Genomic DNA, 14,985 nt, shown 5'->3' on the forward strand with positions numbered 1-14,985 from the left:
AGGAAGGGAGGGCATCTTCTCATTGTGCAACAGTGACACCTAGTGATTAGCCAGGTTCTAGGAGGAACAACAGTTTTGTGGTCTTTAGCCAAGGACTGTACTTCTGATTGGGTTAAACTGGAAGATTTAAAATAGGGGAATAAACCCTGGACAGTTGTAAATGAAAGTTGTGACAATGTAGCTGAATAGAGGCAAGTTGTGATTGAGTTAGAAGCCAAAAGAACTAGGAGAGCCAAAGTGATACTTCTAACTCTCCCTTGTTCCCCCTCCCCCCCCTCCAAAAAAAAGCTGCAGCGTCCTCAGCATATATGCACAGAGCTGTCATGAAATTGGCTCAGCTGCTGGAAAAAGTGGCACAGAAAAATTAACAATAGCCTGTTCTTGAGAATCAAATGGTTTACCAACAAGAGGAATCTGCAAACTTGCAGGTTCTCTTCCATTTTTTTTCAAAATCTTTAGTGATGAAAAGGTAATTTTATTTTTTGGTTTTTTCTTTGATCCAGTAATTTCCTCCCTTTCCTTTGTTCTCTGCAGGTTAGTTTTAGTTCAGCCACTGCAACTCAATCTTTGGCCCGGGGCTATGCATCAGGACTGCTTCTGAGACCCTGCAATTGCTACCTAAATCTAGTCAGGTGGTGTCTCCACTGATGAATGACTGCCTCCCTCAGACATAGCCTCTATTGGGCTATGGTGCCATGAGCCTTCATTTGCAATAATTTGGGAAGTTTTTCCCCTATTGTATTTTTCTCCCAACTTTTTATATTTCTATCCCCTGCCTTCGCAGCGATAGTCCTTGGCTCAGGGCCATAAACCATGGCTCCTTCTAGAGTCTGGCTAAATTGGACCCTAAGTCTGGTTGCAGTGACTGAGACATATACTCCCTGTCAGTCTGGATTTAGTATTGAATATGAACATATGCTCACTTTCAAGTTATTAGCATGCAGGCCAGCATATGAAGTGCGCCACTTACCAAGCAGCCTGTCTCCAGCTCGGTTGCAGCTTTGAGTTCCATAGTACTAAATTTCAGTATGAGGTTCTTGCGAGCTAACTGGACTAGTTTAATTGCAGGTAAGTTAACCAGGTACAATGGAAGAGAGACTGAAGTGTGTATCCAGCTGTGTGCAATTGCTGCAGATTAACAGATTAAACTCCTTATTGGAGGACTGGATTTGAGTTAGTAGTCCTGAGAAATAGCATGCATAGTCTCTGGCCTCAGAAGAGAGGTTTTTTTTTTTGTTTTGTTTTGTTTTTAAAGTTAACCTAAAACTATATTTCAGGTCTTGTAACATTGTGTTTGTCAGAAGTCAGTCATCTTCTCACTCCAGTAACCAGGCAACATGGCATAGGGAAGAGCTTTTGTTCTGCTCCTATATTGTATGATACACTTTACCTTGGCCAAATAATAGCATTACTGCGATTAAAGATAGTGAGATGTTCTGAGAACAATGGGCCTTATATGGGGCTCTGGGTGCCTAACCCAATTTTGTGTATATTCTTATATGCACTGCAATAGGTGTTTCGGGGGACAGAGTGGTGATTTGTTTGCATATTGTTTTATTTTCCAAAATCCATGCATATGTTAACCTACACAGGTTACATTCTGCAAAAAGCAGGTGAACTTTCTGAGTGCTATTGTGTTGTGGTGAAGGGCACTTACCTAAACATTTTCAATGCAAACATGTTTGTTTTGAAAATGTGCAGAAAAGTTGGTGTATAAAAGTTGCATGCAAGCAGACTTTACCTCTTCATTCTCCCTATGGCAAATGTTTTGGTTCTTTGGGCCATGCCAGAGCAACCCTTTAACTTAAAACAGAGGTAGTGGGAAAATATTTCTAGCTAAGATCATTGGCTCTTAAAACATGCAGAATCATTAAGATCACCTGATTTCATCATGATTTAGTTTCTGAGAATATTAGCCATTCCTACCATTTTAAATTTCAGTAAATTACTGTGCTGATCTTCATCAGAATCCTATGGGGGCATTACTTTGATAACGTAGCATAGGAACATAGCATGAACTCTGGGAAGGACATTGGAGGGGAAAATGTAGGGTAGTTTGACCATAAGAAAAGGTGCACACCTTTTATGCCCAAAACAAGGTAAAACAAACAAAAAATATATATTTGAAAAGAAAAGAGACTTAAGAATAAACCCAGAAAAAGAGAAATAAGGAAACAGGCAAATTGAGACGTGATGAGATCTCTCTACTGTTTGGAATCTTGCCAGGTACTTGTTACCTGGATTAACCACTGCTGGAAACAGGATGATGAACTCTCGGTCTGACCCAGTATGGCAATTTTTATGAACCACAACCAGTACTATCCCTCTTTATCCCAGGACAAGCAGGATGCTAGTCCTCACATATGGGTGACGTCACCGACGGAGCCCTAGCACGGGAAATCTTTCTGTCAAAGTTTCTAGAAACTTTTGACTGGCCCTGTGAGGCCACTGAGCATGCCCAGCATGCCATGATATTCTCTGCCACAGGTGTCTCTCTTCAGTCTTCACTTTTCCGCGCTGCTACCGGCATCACGGGACAGGAACTGTTGCGAGTTCTTCACAACATTCTCTGACTGAAAAGTCATAGTTTTTTTTCGAATATTCTCTCTCATAGAGGTCTCTGGGAGTTCCCTTTCACCGGCTGGTGAGTACCTCGGTCTCGATTTCTCATCTTTGGAAATTTTTTCTCACGAATTCCCATTCTCTTTCGACGGCCGTCGATAAAATGGCTACGGGCTTCAAAAAATGCCCTATGGGTAACAGAACCATGTCGATCACTGACCCACATCTTGAATGTGTTCTCTGTCTCGGTGAAAAACACAACGTGAATACTTGTCCTAAATGCGCTGAGATGATGGCGAAAGGCTAGGCAGGAAAAAATGGAACATTTGTTCCAGCTGCAGCTGATTGCTTCTCCTTCAAAATCATCGAAGTCGTCTCCGGCCGGAGTGACTAAATGAGCCTTACTTAAAAAACCTCGCCAGGATGGATCCGGTGATCGTCCGTCCTCGCCATCGTCCACAGCATCGACGAAGTCGACCGGCCAACTTAAGTTAAAGCATCGTCATTGGCATCATCGACCGTCCTCATCTGCATCGACGTCCCAGGAGGAATCGACAGCAAAGCGGCCACGGACCCAAGAAATAGTGGTCTCCTCAATGCCTGGGCCTTTGCCTCCATCGATGCTAGATCCTCCGCAGACTTCTGCACAGGATCCATCATCGTAGCCTCCGCCACCACTTACAACTGCTCTGATTCCATCAGTTGTAGTGCCAGAATTGTCTGATCTCATCAGACAAGCGGTCATTCAGGCTTTAAAAGATCAAGCACCTCCGGCGATTCCGCCAATGCCACCAGCATCGATGCCGGTTGTATTACCCTGGTGCCCTTGTTGGCACCGAGGACAACGATGGACTCGATCACTATGACACAGAGACTCATCACATCATCGACGTCCATCTTCGCTCAGATACCATCGGGTTCTTCGATGCCGATCTAGATTCCGACGACGTCGAAGTCTTCCAGAACATTTCTACCGACGACTACATCGATGACAACCACTGCATCATCGAGGCAACCATCATCTGAGCCTCCTGAAGTACAGGATCTCGCATTCTATCGACGTCTTTTACAAAGATATCAAAATGTCATCGATAACCTGCCAACAACAAAGCCTCAGGACACTTCACATTTGTTTTCCTCCGATGATCCACAACCAGGCCCTTCAGGCCTTCTTTACCCTCCCAGATCTCCTCCAAGGTCTCCTTATAGGGATGACCCAGACGACTCTTGGGATGACCAGCAGTCTGTAACGTCTTCTGAGGGATTCATGTCTGAACCTTCACCCCCAGACCAGAGAAAAAAAATCACCTCCAGAAGATTTATCTTTCTCAACATTCATACAGGACATGGCTGACTCCATTCCCTTCAAACTAACAGCAGAAGAAGATACCAGGCAACAAACTCTAGAAGTTCTACAGTTTGTAGACCCACCTAAACAAGTGTTGGCTATTCCAATCCATGAGGTTCTCTTGGATCTTCAACGCCGCATCTGGGAGCATCCATCTTCTGTCCCCGCAGTGAATAAGTGTGTGGACACAACCTATTTAATGCAGACAGCTCCAGGATATCAGAAACAACAGTTACCACACCAGTTTGTGGTAGTTGAGTCTGCACAGAAAAAGTCAAAACGTGTGCGCCTACACTCATCAGCTCCACCTAGTAAAGACCATAGCTTTCTCGATTCATTGGGCAGAAAAGTGTATCAAAGTGCCATCTTGAACACAAAAATCTCTGCTTACCAATTGTATATAACCCAATATCAGAGGAACCTATGGAAGCAAATGGAAGAATGTATTACTTCTTTGCCTTCGCAATTCCAGGAACCAGCACAGGCCATAGTCAACAAAGGCCTAGAAGCTGGAAAGCATGAGGTGAGGGCGCTATGACAACTTTGAGACGGCTTCCAGAGCAGCAGCAGCTGGAATCACTGCCCGTAGATGGGCATGGCTTAAGGCCTCGGACCTCAGGCCTGAGGTCCAAGAAAAACTTGTGGACCTACCATGTATCGGTGATAATTTATTTGGAGAAAAGGTCCAAGAAGCAGTACAACAGCTTAAAGACCATACAGAGACTTTACGTCAACTGTCTCAAATACCACAAGATCCCTCTACACAATCTTCTCGTCGCTTTCCTCGAAGTGAAACCAGACGTTCTTACTATAGGCCAAGAAGATACTACCCCCAAACTTCTAGGGGTAGGTCAACTAGACCACAACAACGGTCCCAGGCCAGACAGCCCAGGCCTACCCGCCCATAACCCCCTGCACAGACAGGCCCAGCATCGGGCTTTTGAAACACAGGCCAGAGAACAAGTCCATCCCCTAAATCCTCGACCAGATCTGCCAATGGGAGGAAGAGTATCCTATTTTCACACACATTGGCTAAACATAACATCAGACCAATGGGTACTCTCCATAGTGTCTCAGGGTTACAAACTAAATTTCCTCTCAATTCCTCCAGAATTTCCACCACATTTCTTCCCACAACAAAATTCCCAACTACTTCATTTACAAGTAGAATTATCCATCCTGAGAGCCAGGGATGTACAGCCAGTGCCCCGGACTCAGCAGGGCAGAGGATTCTACTCCCGGTATTTCCTCATTCCAAAGAAAACCGGAGGCCTACGTCCCATCCTAGACCTCAGAAACCTCAACAAATTTCTGAAGAAAGAAAAGTTCAGGATTGTTTCTCTAGGCACCATGCTTCCACTTCTTCAAACAGGAGACTGGCTTTGTTCTCTGGATCTTCAAGACGCTTACGCTCACATTCCAATATTCCCTCCTCATCGCAAGTACCTGCGCTTCATGGTGGGCCATTAACATTTCCAGTACAGAGTTCTGCCATTCGGCCTAGCCTCTGCCCCCAGAGTATTCACAAAATGTCTGGCAGTAATAGCAGGACACTTGCACAAGGAAAGTGTCCATGTTTTCCCATATCTGGACAACTGGCTCATCAGGAGTCAATCTCAGCAAGGAGCTCTCACTTTTCTGACTCGAACAATTACCCTACTTCACTCCATGGGTTTTCTCATCAAGTATCAAAAATCCCATCTTACTCCAACTCACCTGCTTCAATTCATAGGAGCAGAATTGAACACCAATCTAGCAAAGGCCATTCTACCCGTAGATCGGGCAAGGACACTTACTCTACTAGCCAGATCCATTTACTTTCAGAAACAAACGACAGCTCATCAGTTTCTCACTTTACTAGGCCATATGGCTTCCACAGTTTGTCACTCCTATGGCACGGCTCGCAATGAGAGTTACTCAATGGACTTTAAGATCACAATGGATCCAGGCCATTCAACCACTACATTATCCAATTCAAGTGACCCACCAACTAAGATCATCTCTACTTTGGTGGACAAACATGGATAACTTACGCAAAGGCCTACCCTTTCAGCAACCAGCCCCACAGATAACGTTAACTACAGATGTATCCACCTTGGGTTGGGGAGCTCACATAGACCATCTCCAAACACAAGGGACTTGGACAACACTCGAAGCAACATTTCAAATAAATTTCCTAGAGCTTCGAGCTATACGTTATGCACTACATGCGTTCAAGGACTGCCTTTCACACAAGACTGTTCTGATCCAAACGGACAACACAGTAGCTATGTGGTACATCAACAAACAGGGAGGTACGGGCTCGTATCTCCTTTGTCAAGAAGCTGCACAGATTTGGGCCTGGGCCCTATCACACTCACTGATCCATCAATAGCGGCCAGGATCTTTCAGCGTTGGGGTCAACCGACAATAGACCTTTTTGCGTCACATCTGAATCACAAAGTGGACATATTCTGTTCTCTACACAAACAGAAGAATCAGCCTGCCAAGGATGCCTTTGCTCGTCCTTGGAACTCAGGCCAACTATACGCGTATCCTCCAATACCGCTCATAACCAAAACTCTAGTGAAGCTTCAACAGGACAAGGGGTCCATGATACTCATAGCCCCATATTGGCCTCCATCCACAAGTATGGTTTCTCACACTTCTAGACCTCTCGATCAGGGATCCAATTTGTCTGGGAGTAGCTCCCACTCTCATAACTCAGGATCAGGGTCGGTTGCGCCATCCCAACCTTCAATCCCTATCCCTGACAGCATGGATGTTGAAAGCTTGATGTTACAGCCACTCAATCTTTCCACCAGCGTATCTCAAGTGCTTCTAGCTTCTTGTAAACCTTCCACATGTAAGAACTATTCTCTGAAATGGAAACCATTTACTCTGTGGTGTAGGCAGAAAAATATTGACCCTTTTACTTGCCCCACTACTTCTCTACTAGAGTACTTATACCACCTTTCAGACTCTGGTATCCAGACTTCATCTGTAAGAGTACATTTAAGTGCAACCTCAGCCTACCATAAAAAGGTAGGAGATGCGCCTATTTCCACACAACTCCTAGTCAGTAGGTTTATGAGAGGTTTAACACATCTAAAACCGCCAATTCGGCCACCAGTCATAGAATGGGACCTCAATCTGGTTTTAACAAGACTCATGCGTTACCCTTTTGAACCCATAGATTCATGTGATTTTAAATATCTCACATGGAAGACTATCTTCCTCATTGCCATTACATCAGCTAGAAGGGTTAGTGTTACAAGCACTTGTCACGTACGCACCCTATACAAAGTTCCTACATGACAGAGTGGTTCTCCGTACACATGCAAAATTCCTCCCCAAGATAGTTACGGAATTCCACCTGAACCAATCCATACTTTTACCCACATTCTTTCCAAGGCCCCATTCCCATCCAGGAGAAACAGCCTTACATACCTTGGACTGTAAGCGTGCACTAGCATTTTATATAAACTGCACTGCAGACCACAGAAAATCCACTCAACGTTTTGTATCTTATGATCCAAACAAACCAGGAAAGGCAATGGGTAAACATACCTTATCCAATTGGCTAGCAGATTGCATACAGTTTTGCTATGAAAAAGCAGGCCTTCCTCTCCAAGGGCGAGTAAAGGCGCATTCAGTAAGGGCAATGTCAACTTCAGTAGCACACTATTGTTCAATGCCAATCCTTGACATATGTAAAGCAGCAACATGGAGTTCTCTTCACATTTTTGCAGCTCATTACTGTTTAGACAAGCAAGGATGACAAGATTCAGCCTATGGACAATCTGTCTTAAAGAACTTGTTTCCAGTTTAATCCCAACTCCTTCTACATCCAATCTGCTGTGATCTTCGGCTGACTCATTTTCAACAACAATACTTCAGTGCTACTTCACTATAAAATGACTCAGCCTCTAGCCATATGTGAGGACTAGCATCCTGCTTGTCCTGGGATAAAGCAAAATTGTGCTTACCTTGTAATAGGTGTTATCCCAGGACAGCAGGATGTAGTCCTCACGAAACCCGCCCGCCACCCAGCGGAGTTGGGTCTCATTCCTTTTATTATTTTATTTTTTGCTAAAGCTTATTGCTACATACGAGACTGAAGAGAGACCCCTGTGGCAGAGAATATCATGGCATGCTCTGTGGCCTCACAGGGCCAGTCAAAAGTTTCTAGAAACTTTGACAGATTTCCCGCATTAGGGCTCCGTCGGTGAAGTCACCCATATGTGAGGACTACATCCTGCTGTCCTGGGATAACACCTATTACAAGGTAAGCAATTTTGCTATTTCTCAGGAGTGTGGGATTCTTGTGTTCTGTCTTTTTGGGGAAATCCCAAACATCATTATTTTCTGCTTCTCTTGGGTTCAGCTCTCTTCTGGAGTTGCTCTGTGGGGCTGATGTAATAAGGTCTGCTTGTATTAGCAGTAAAATGTGAGTGTGTATGTTCCCTTTTATATAAATCCCATACTAATGATGGCGTTAGCTATTACTCCACAGTGCAGAGAGGTGCACTGGCTTACCTCATATTTTCTTAGCATTGGAATCTTAGTTTCTAGTTTAAGGTGGAGTAAAGTTTTCAGGGCTAATGTTAGCCTTTGGACGAAAGCAGGAGTTCCAGTGCCAGGAACTGTAGTCTGTATTTTATGTGCAGAAAAAATGATGTGTACACATAACCAAATCTTTTCATTCTGGCTCTATCCAGTATTATGCACCCAAGAATCATTATCGTGTAACCATTTGCTTTTCTTGAGCTTTAAAAAAAAAATAAAAATAAACTTTTGAAAAATTAGTGTTGCATTAAAGAGATCTGTGTCCCGTTACATTAAGTAGGGTTTAAAATATCTGGTAGAGCTTTATAGGGAAAAGAGAATGAGTGGGAAGGAAAGCTGGTTATGACTAATGTTTGAGTTTGCATCCTTATGACAGATTTAAGATTTCATGATTACTTTAATGATCATATTTGAGTGTCTATTAATCACTCAGTGCCTTTCTTCCTTTATTTTTGTTAGTATTAATTTTGCATGGAATCTCCCTTTTTTGTGGTCTTATTTATGAAGATGTACTTATATGGCTAGAGATCTGTTAATGATTATTTGTTGTGTACAAATTTCCATTTCTATCTAAAAATTTGTAAATATTTTCATGATTTTTGTGTAAAAAGGGACTATGCATTATAGTGAATGCTAAGATTGTAGTTTTGCAAATTTCAATAAAAGATAAATACTAAAAAGGATAAAAGTCTGCTTAATGCAATTAGAAGTAAAAAGACTGGCCCTAAGCAAGATACTAGATACTAGAGCCTCTTATCTGAGTGCTATATTATAGCCAAGTTTGCCTCTCATATCTGAGTGCCCTATTTTTTTTCTTAGTCTGATTCTTTATACTTTTCAGTACTGCAGTTCATGATTGTTATGTGGAATCCCTGATTTAGCTACTATTCTCTATCTCAACATTTTTATCGAATTTCAATTGAGAAAATTGGTTTTATATTAAACAGTACTGTTCTAATTCTGGGCAGTAATAAAGCTAAGGCATTGATGAAAGATCTGTGGATCACGGTAAGAAGCTACATAGTTTTATAAGTTTTAGACGCAGAAGGAACATAACCAAAGACATTTTCTTCTTTGTACAGCAGAACTTGGACAAGTGTTTGAGTGTGTCTTTTGCCTAATATTGAGCTCCTTTAGAGCTTGTCTTGTTGATTTTTGCTCATATTCATGTGCTCATATTCCAGGCTTATTGTGCTAGAAAATTTCCTATGAAATCAGAAGGTCAAAGCTAGGAGAAAGTGCATGGAAATCTTAAGATTGTTAATTAAAAATATGATAAAAACCAAGATTATATAGCTTCTTTGCATTTTGAAAGTTGTCATACTGCCAAGCCTGGCTGTACACACCCCAGACAGAACAGTTATGTGTATGTTGTGCTCTAGAGTAGTGACATAACGTGGCATACTTTTCTAAGGGATTAGAGGAGTAGCCTAGTGGTTGGCGGAGCAGCCTATGAACCAGGGTTCAAATCCCACTGCCGTTCCTTGTGACCTTGGGCAAGTCACTTTACCCTCTACTGCCTCAGGTACAAACTTAGGGCCAGATTCCTTGAGGCTGTTCTCCCCTTTTGAGTCTATAGAAAAAAAACCCTTTAGTGAATCGGGTCCTTCGATTGTAAGCCCTCTGTGGATAGGGAAATACCAATGTAATCCGCTTTGAAGTTCCAAAAAGCAAAAAATAAATAGGGTAAGGGGCTATATACATGGTCAGCCCAATGGTTCGGTGACAGTGCAGTACAGGAGACCTGCATTCAGTTTCTAGATCTGACTTCTGCTGTAACTGATATTAAAGATTCTGCAGAGAAAGGAAGTTCTAGCCATCACATAATGGTGATAGCTAGTGGCTAAAATGCTAAGTGTTCATATACTGGGTTCCAGAGAGCTCCGTTTTTTGGCTCTTGTCTGATTGCTTATGCTGAAATGACTGGACTAGAGGGAAGAGGAGAGTTAGTAAAATGGGGCTGAAACCTAAGTAGTTAATAATCTCATTACTGTAGCTCCAGTAGAGGCTGGTTCCAATTGAGCTGGAAGCCCAAAGAAGCTGGAGGAAACTGCAGTGCCAGAAGACAAAGGAGAGAGAGAGCTAAACACATTCAGATAATGAATGATAAAATAACCCCTTCTAGCAAGCAGGTGTAACACCTATACAATTGAAACATGCTTTGGTTGGTTTATTTTAATGTTTCTCTCCATTCTCTTTGTCTTTTTTTCTCTTATGAAAGACAGTTGATGACGAAGCAATGGCAGCATAAATGAAGATCAAGTAAGGAAGGCAGAACGATGCCCAAGGCTGGGTGTTCTAAAACACCACAGTCAGAGGCTTTCTCACTCCGCAACGACATGGTGGAGAAACAAACTGGGAAAAAGGTATTGCTGCTTTTATTTCTCTTTACTACTGGGGATCTGAGAGGTTGCTACTCTTAAAGTATTGTACTGTCATACACTAAACCCAGTGAAATCCAAGCCCACCATTTGCATCCCTGAGAGCATGGTTATGACAGATGCATCCCTCAGATATGCATATTGACTCAAAAGGAGAAGTAAAATAAAAGATTAAAGGAAAGCATACATATGTTCTTAACAACATATCTGCAATTTATACCCAGTGCACTCACTTTCTTATTTCTACGTGATGTAGCCTACTTCTAATCTAAGTACTTGCAATCTGCCTCATATCCCTATATCATAGCTGCATGTTTCCATTTCTTATGTACTCAAGGCTCTGCTACTTTTTGTAATCTGTCTTGGGCCTTCCTTTAAGAAAAGGCAGAATATCAAATACTTATAAATAAAATCTATCTGATCTGATCATTTTCCCTTCTTGCTGCAATACTGCAAACCTCATGTGAAGAAATTTAAAAAAAAATGTGAAAAGCATTTGTACGGTCTTCCATTATTAATTAATTTTACAGAGTTGTGCTCATAAGTTTACATACCCCTGGCAGAATTTGTAAGATGTGTAGCATTTTAAGAAAACATGAGTGATCAGACAAAACACGTCTATTATTTTTAATTGTTTCAAATTAAACTATTTTTATGCATCACAAAATAGCACAAACAAACCAGAGCAATAACGGAAATAATAAAATGGTCCTGTTCAAATTTTATATATCCTTAGTTCTTAAGATTGTGTATTGCCTCCTTTTGCATCAATACCGGCTTGAAGTCTTTCGTGATAGTTGTGAATGAGACCTTTATTTTCTTGTGTGGTAAAGCTGCCCATTCCTCGAGGCAAAAAGCCTCCAGTTCCTGTAAATTCTTTGGTTGTCTTGCATGAACTGCATGTTTGAGTTCTTCCCAAAATGGCTCAATGATCTTGGGGTCAGGATGGCCATTCCAGAACCTTCATTTTCTTCTGCTGCAGCTATTGAAGGGTCAGCTTGGCCTTATGTTTCAGATTGTCATGTTGGAAATTCCAAGTGTGCTCCATGCACAGCTTCCTGGCTGATGAATGCAAATTTTCCTCCAATATTTTCTGATAAGATGCATTTATCCTGCCATCAATTTTGACTAAATTCCCTATGCTGCTGTAGTTTACACCCCCCCCCCAAAAAAAAACAACCCAACAAAACAACCCAGCAGAGATCTACTTCCATGCTTTACGGTAGGGATGGTATTCTTCTCTTCATAGTGTTTGTTTGAGACGATAAAGTTCAGTTTTGGTCTCATCACTCCAAATTATTTTGCTCCAGAAATTTTGAGGCTTCTCTAGGTGATGTTTGGCATATTGTAAGCGGGCTGTTTTGTGGTGGTGTTGCAGCAATGGCTCTTTGCTGGCAACTTTACCATACGGCCCGTTTTTGTTCAAGTATCTCCTTATTGTGCATGCTGAAACGCCCATATAACTTTTATTTCAGAGAAGCCTGTATTTCAGTAGAAATTGCTTGTGGGTTTTTCTTTGCATCCTGACAAATTTTGCTGGCAGTTGTCTGAAATTTTCTTGGTCTACCTTGGTATTAACAAAACCCATAATTTTCCACTTCTTGATCAGATTTTGAGCAGCTCTGATTGGCATTTTCAAATCTTTGGATATCTTTTTATATCCTTTTCCTGATTTATATAGTTGAACTACTTTTGCTCGCAGATCCTTTGATCGTTCTTTTGATTTCCTCGTGCTTCAGTAAGCATCAGTCAGTGCAGCCCTGGATGAAGTACACAAGGGTTTTTCAAGAGCTAAGAAACTCATTGACTATTTATACACAGACACTAATTACACTCAAACAACGCACAAGTGTAGATACCTACCCTTCATGAACATCTCAACCTGTGTGTGTCAACTTAGCGTAAATATTCAAGGGTATGCAAACTTTTGAACAGGACCCTTTTATTTCCTTTCTTGTTATGGTTTGTTTAATGATTGTGCTAATCTGTGTAATATGGGCATCCAGGACCTCACTTACTCACATCCGCCCCTTTTACAAATCAAGACCACATAAGCCAAGGTTTGGGTTAACAGGGCTGCAGCTTTAATAAACATCAGGGAGTCCTTAGCCTTACAAATAACATGCATAATTTCCAAATGACATAACCCCCTGACCGTCTGCCACTTCCCCAGCAAGACGGTCTGCACCAGCCACCCAGCTCTTCCCTCCAGCCCTTACACAGAGTTTAGACCCCTGCCACCTCCCAGCAAGAAGCCAACCCGGTGGACCCCCGCCGCCTCCCAGCAAGGATCCCGTATCCGACAACTGCCCCAGTTGTCAACCATCACAAATTTTAGCAGCTAACCATCTTAACAAATAATTATAATCTGTAGTGGCTCAGGCCATCCACCATAGACACGGGTAAAATAACCCGTGACCCCCAAAGATGCGGCCCTGGTTACAGAGGAAAAATTTCCTCTGAAGCCTCCTGAATCAAATTGAGGAAAAGATCCATGCTGATAAATGACAGATGAACCCCATCCTTGCCAAACAGCCCCGTGACCTTTCCCCAAGGCCACTCATACCAGATATGTCTGCTCCCCAAAAGCACCTGCCAGGAACCAATCTGCTGGTTAGCCTTGGCCCTGCTCCGTCGCCAGATCACCCTCTCCGATTCAGCAGGCCTTAATATGATATCCGACCAATAAATGACAGTGGTAGGCAACGGGATAGATACCAGCATCAAGTCCTTCCGGACCATGCTGATGAACTGCCGCCCTGACAGTGTTCCCCAATCATTGCCCCCCAGGTGTATCACCACCGCCTGCAGCTGCCCCAGCCACTCTTGACTCTGCCGCACGCAGGCAATCAACTCGTCCCACACCATCCCCCGCCACCCCAACCAATGCACCCTCACCCCCCCTGCGCTGCAAGTCCAAATGGGGCCCATAGTGTCGTCCACAAGCGTGTTTAAGAGCCCAATAGGTGTATGAATGCTCAATGAACCAAACGGACTTTCCAGCTGGCTCTGCACTTGTAAAGAAAAGAGTTAGGTACTGTTCACATTTTCTTAGGCCCGGGACGGACGTATCCCTCGTACGCATCAGACCGCCATCTGCCAATCCTGCGGATCACACTCTCGGATAAACTGGCCGTCGCCGCTGAAGTCGCCGCCCCAATCCTGAAGGAGTGGATTCCGAAGCGCCGAACGTCCAGCCCCACGGCTGCTAACACCAAACGAAGAACCATCTCAAACTGGTACTTCGTCAAGGGCCGCATGTCCACGTGCACCAAAAAATGAGCATATCCCGAAACGCAACACTGACAATAACGCACCGCGTTATCAACCAGACAAGAACGCAAACCAGGAACCGACTGCAACACTACTAACATCCCCTTGCCCTGTTATCAGTCTTGGACCGCGGAATGCATATAGTAACCGACTTGCTAGTAACCACCACGTGCTTAGCCAGGATCCCGGGGAACTCCACACTGGAAGCCGACTGGGCAACAGGTTCGCTGACCCGGAATGCACTAAAAAAGGCAAAAACAAACGCCGCCCGAAACAACACAGTTTCATAATGCGAAGAGCAAATACTCAGCAGCGAGTCCCAGAGCAGTAACAAAATATCATGCGTGATTGGCAGGTGCTTGTCCACACCCCGCCCCACCTCTCTGGCTCAACCGACTAACAGCCTCCTGACCATGAACCTCCCCATCAGAAAACCCCACCCGTGGGCATGCATGAAGAAAGAGAACCCGAAAAGCTGCCTACTCACCGCTGCCTTAGAGCGACCTTCCATCCTGGCATGCTCAATAAAACGCAATAGCAAAACATCCGAAATGGGACCCCCCCCACCCACCACGCTGAAGACAAGAATTCTATCACCTTACGGGCCCCGCCCCCATAACGTCCACGTGGAGGGGGCTAATGATGCCCGCAGCAGTTTCCAGGCTTCGGGGAACCAAATCTCCAAAGGAAAGACGGCACTGAAGCTCCGCAGGGTTCCGCATTCGGGGCCAGCTCTCGGAATAAGTCCCACTTGAAACGAGAAAGAGTCGGCCACGCCATTAGCAACGCCTGGCACATGCCGGGCCCATATGGTCGCATTCAACGACATACAATGTATAACCAGCTCCCTCAACAGTTCAGATACCAAAAGGC

At 43.6% G+C, this 14,985-nt stretch overlaps 1 protein-coding gene across 6 annotated transcripts in view; it reads left to right on the forward strand.

The window, feature by feature from the left end:
* ANKRD11 (ankyrin repeat domain 11) overlaps positions 1–14,985 on the forward strand; it is an 899,251-nt gene that overhangs the window by 452,243 nt on the left and 432,023 nt on the right. For 4 of the 6 annotated variants that reach the window (XM_029608601.1, XM_029608600.1, XM_029608605.1 and 1 more), the window contains one exon: positions 10,680–10,824. In XM_029608601.1, coding sequence (XP_029464461.1) covers positions 10,738–10,824 — 87 coding nt within the window. In that variant the 5' untranslated portion in view covers positions 10,680–10,737. The remainder of the gene's footprint in view (positions 1–10,679; positions 10,825–14,985) is intronic. The other 2 variants (XM_029608602.1, XM_029608603.1) reach the window with 1 other exon arrangement.

Source organism: Rhinatrema bivittatum, chromosome 7 (genome assembly GCF_901001135.1).
Source record: "Rhinatrema bivittatum chromosome 7, aRhiBiv1.1, whole genome shotgun sequence".
In the NCBI taxonomy this organism is placed as follows: Eukaryota; Metazoa; Chordata; class Amphibia; order Gymnophiona; family Rhinatrematidae; genus Rhinatrema; species Rhinatrema bivittatum.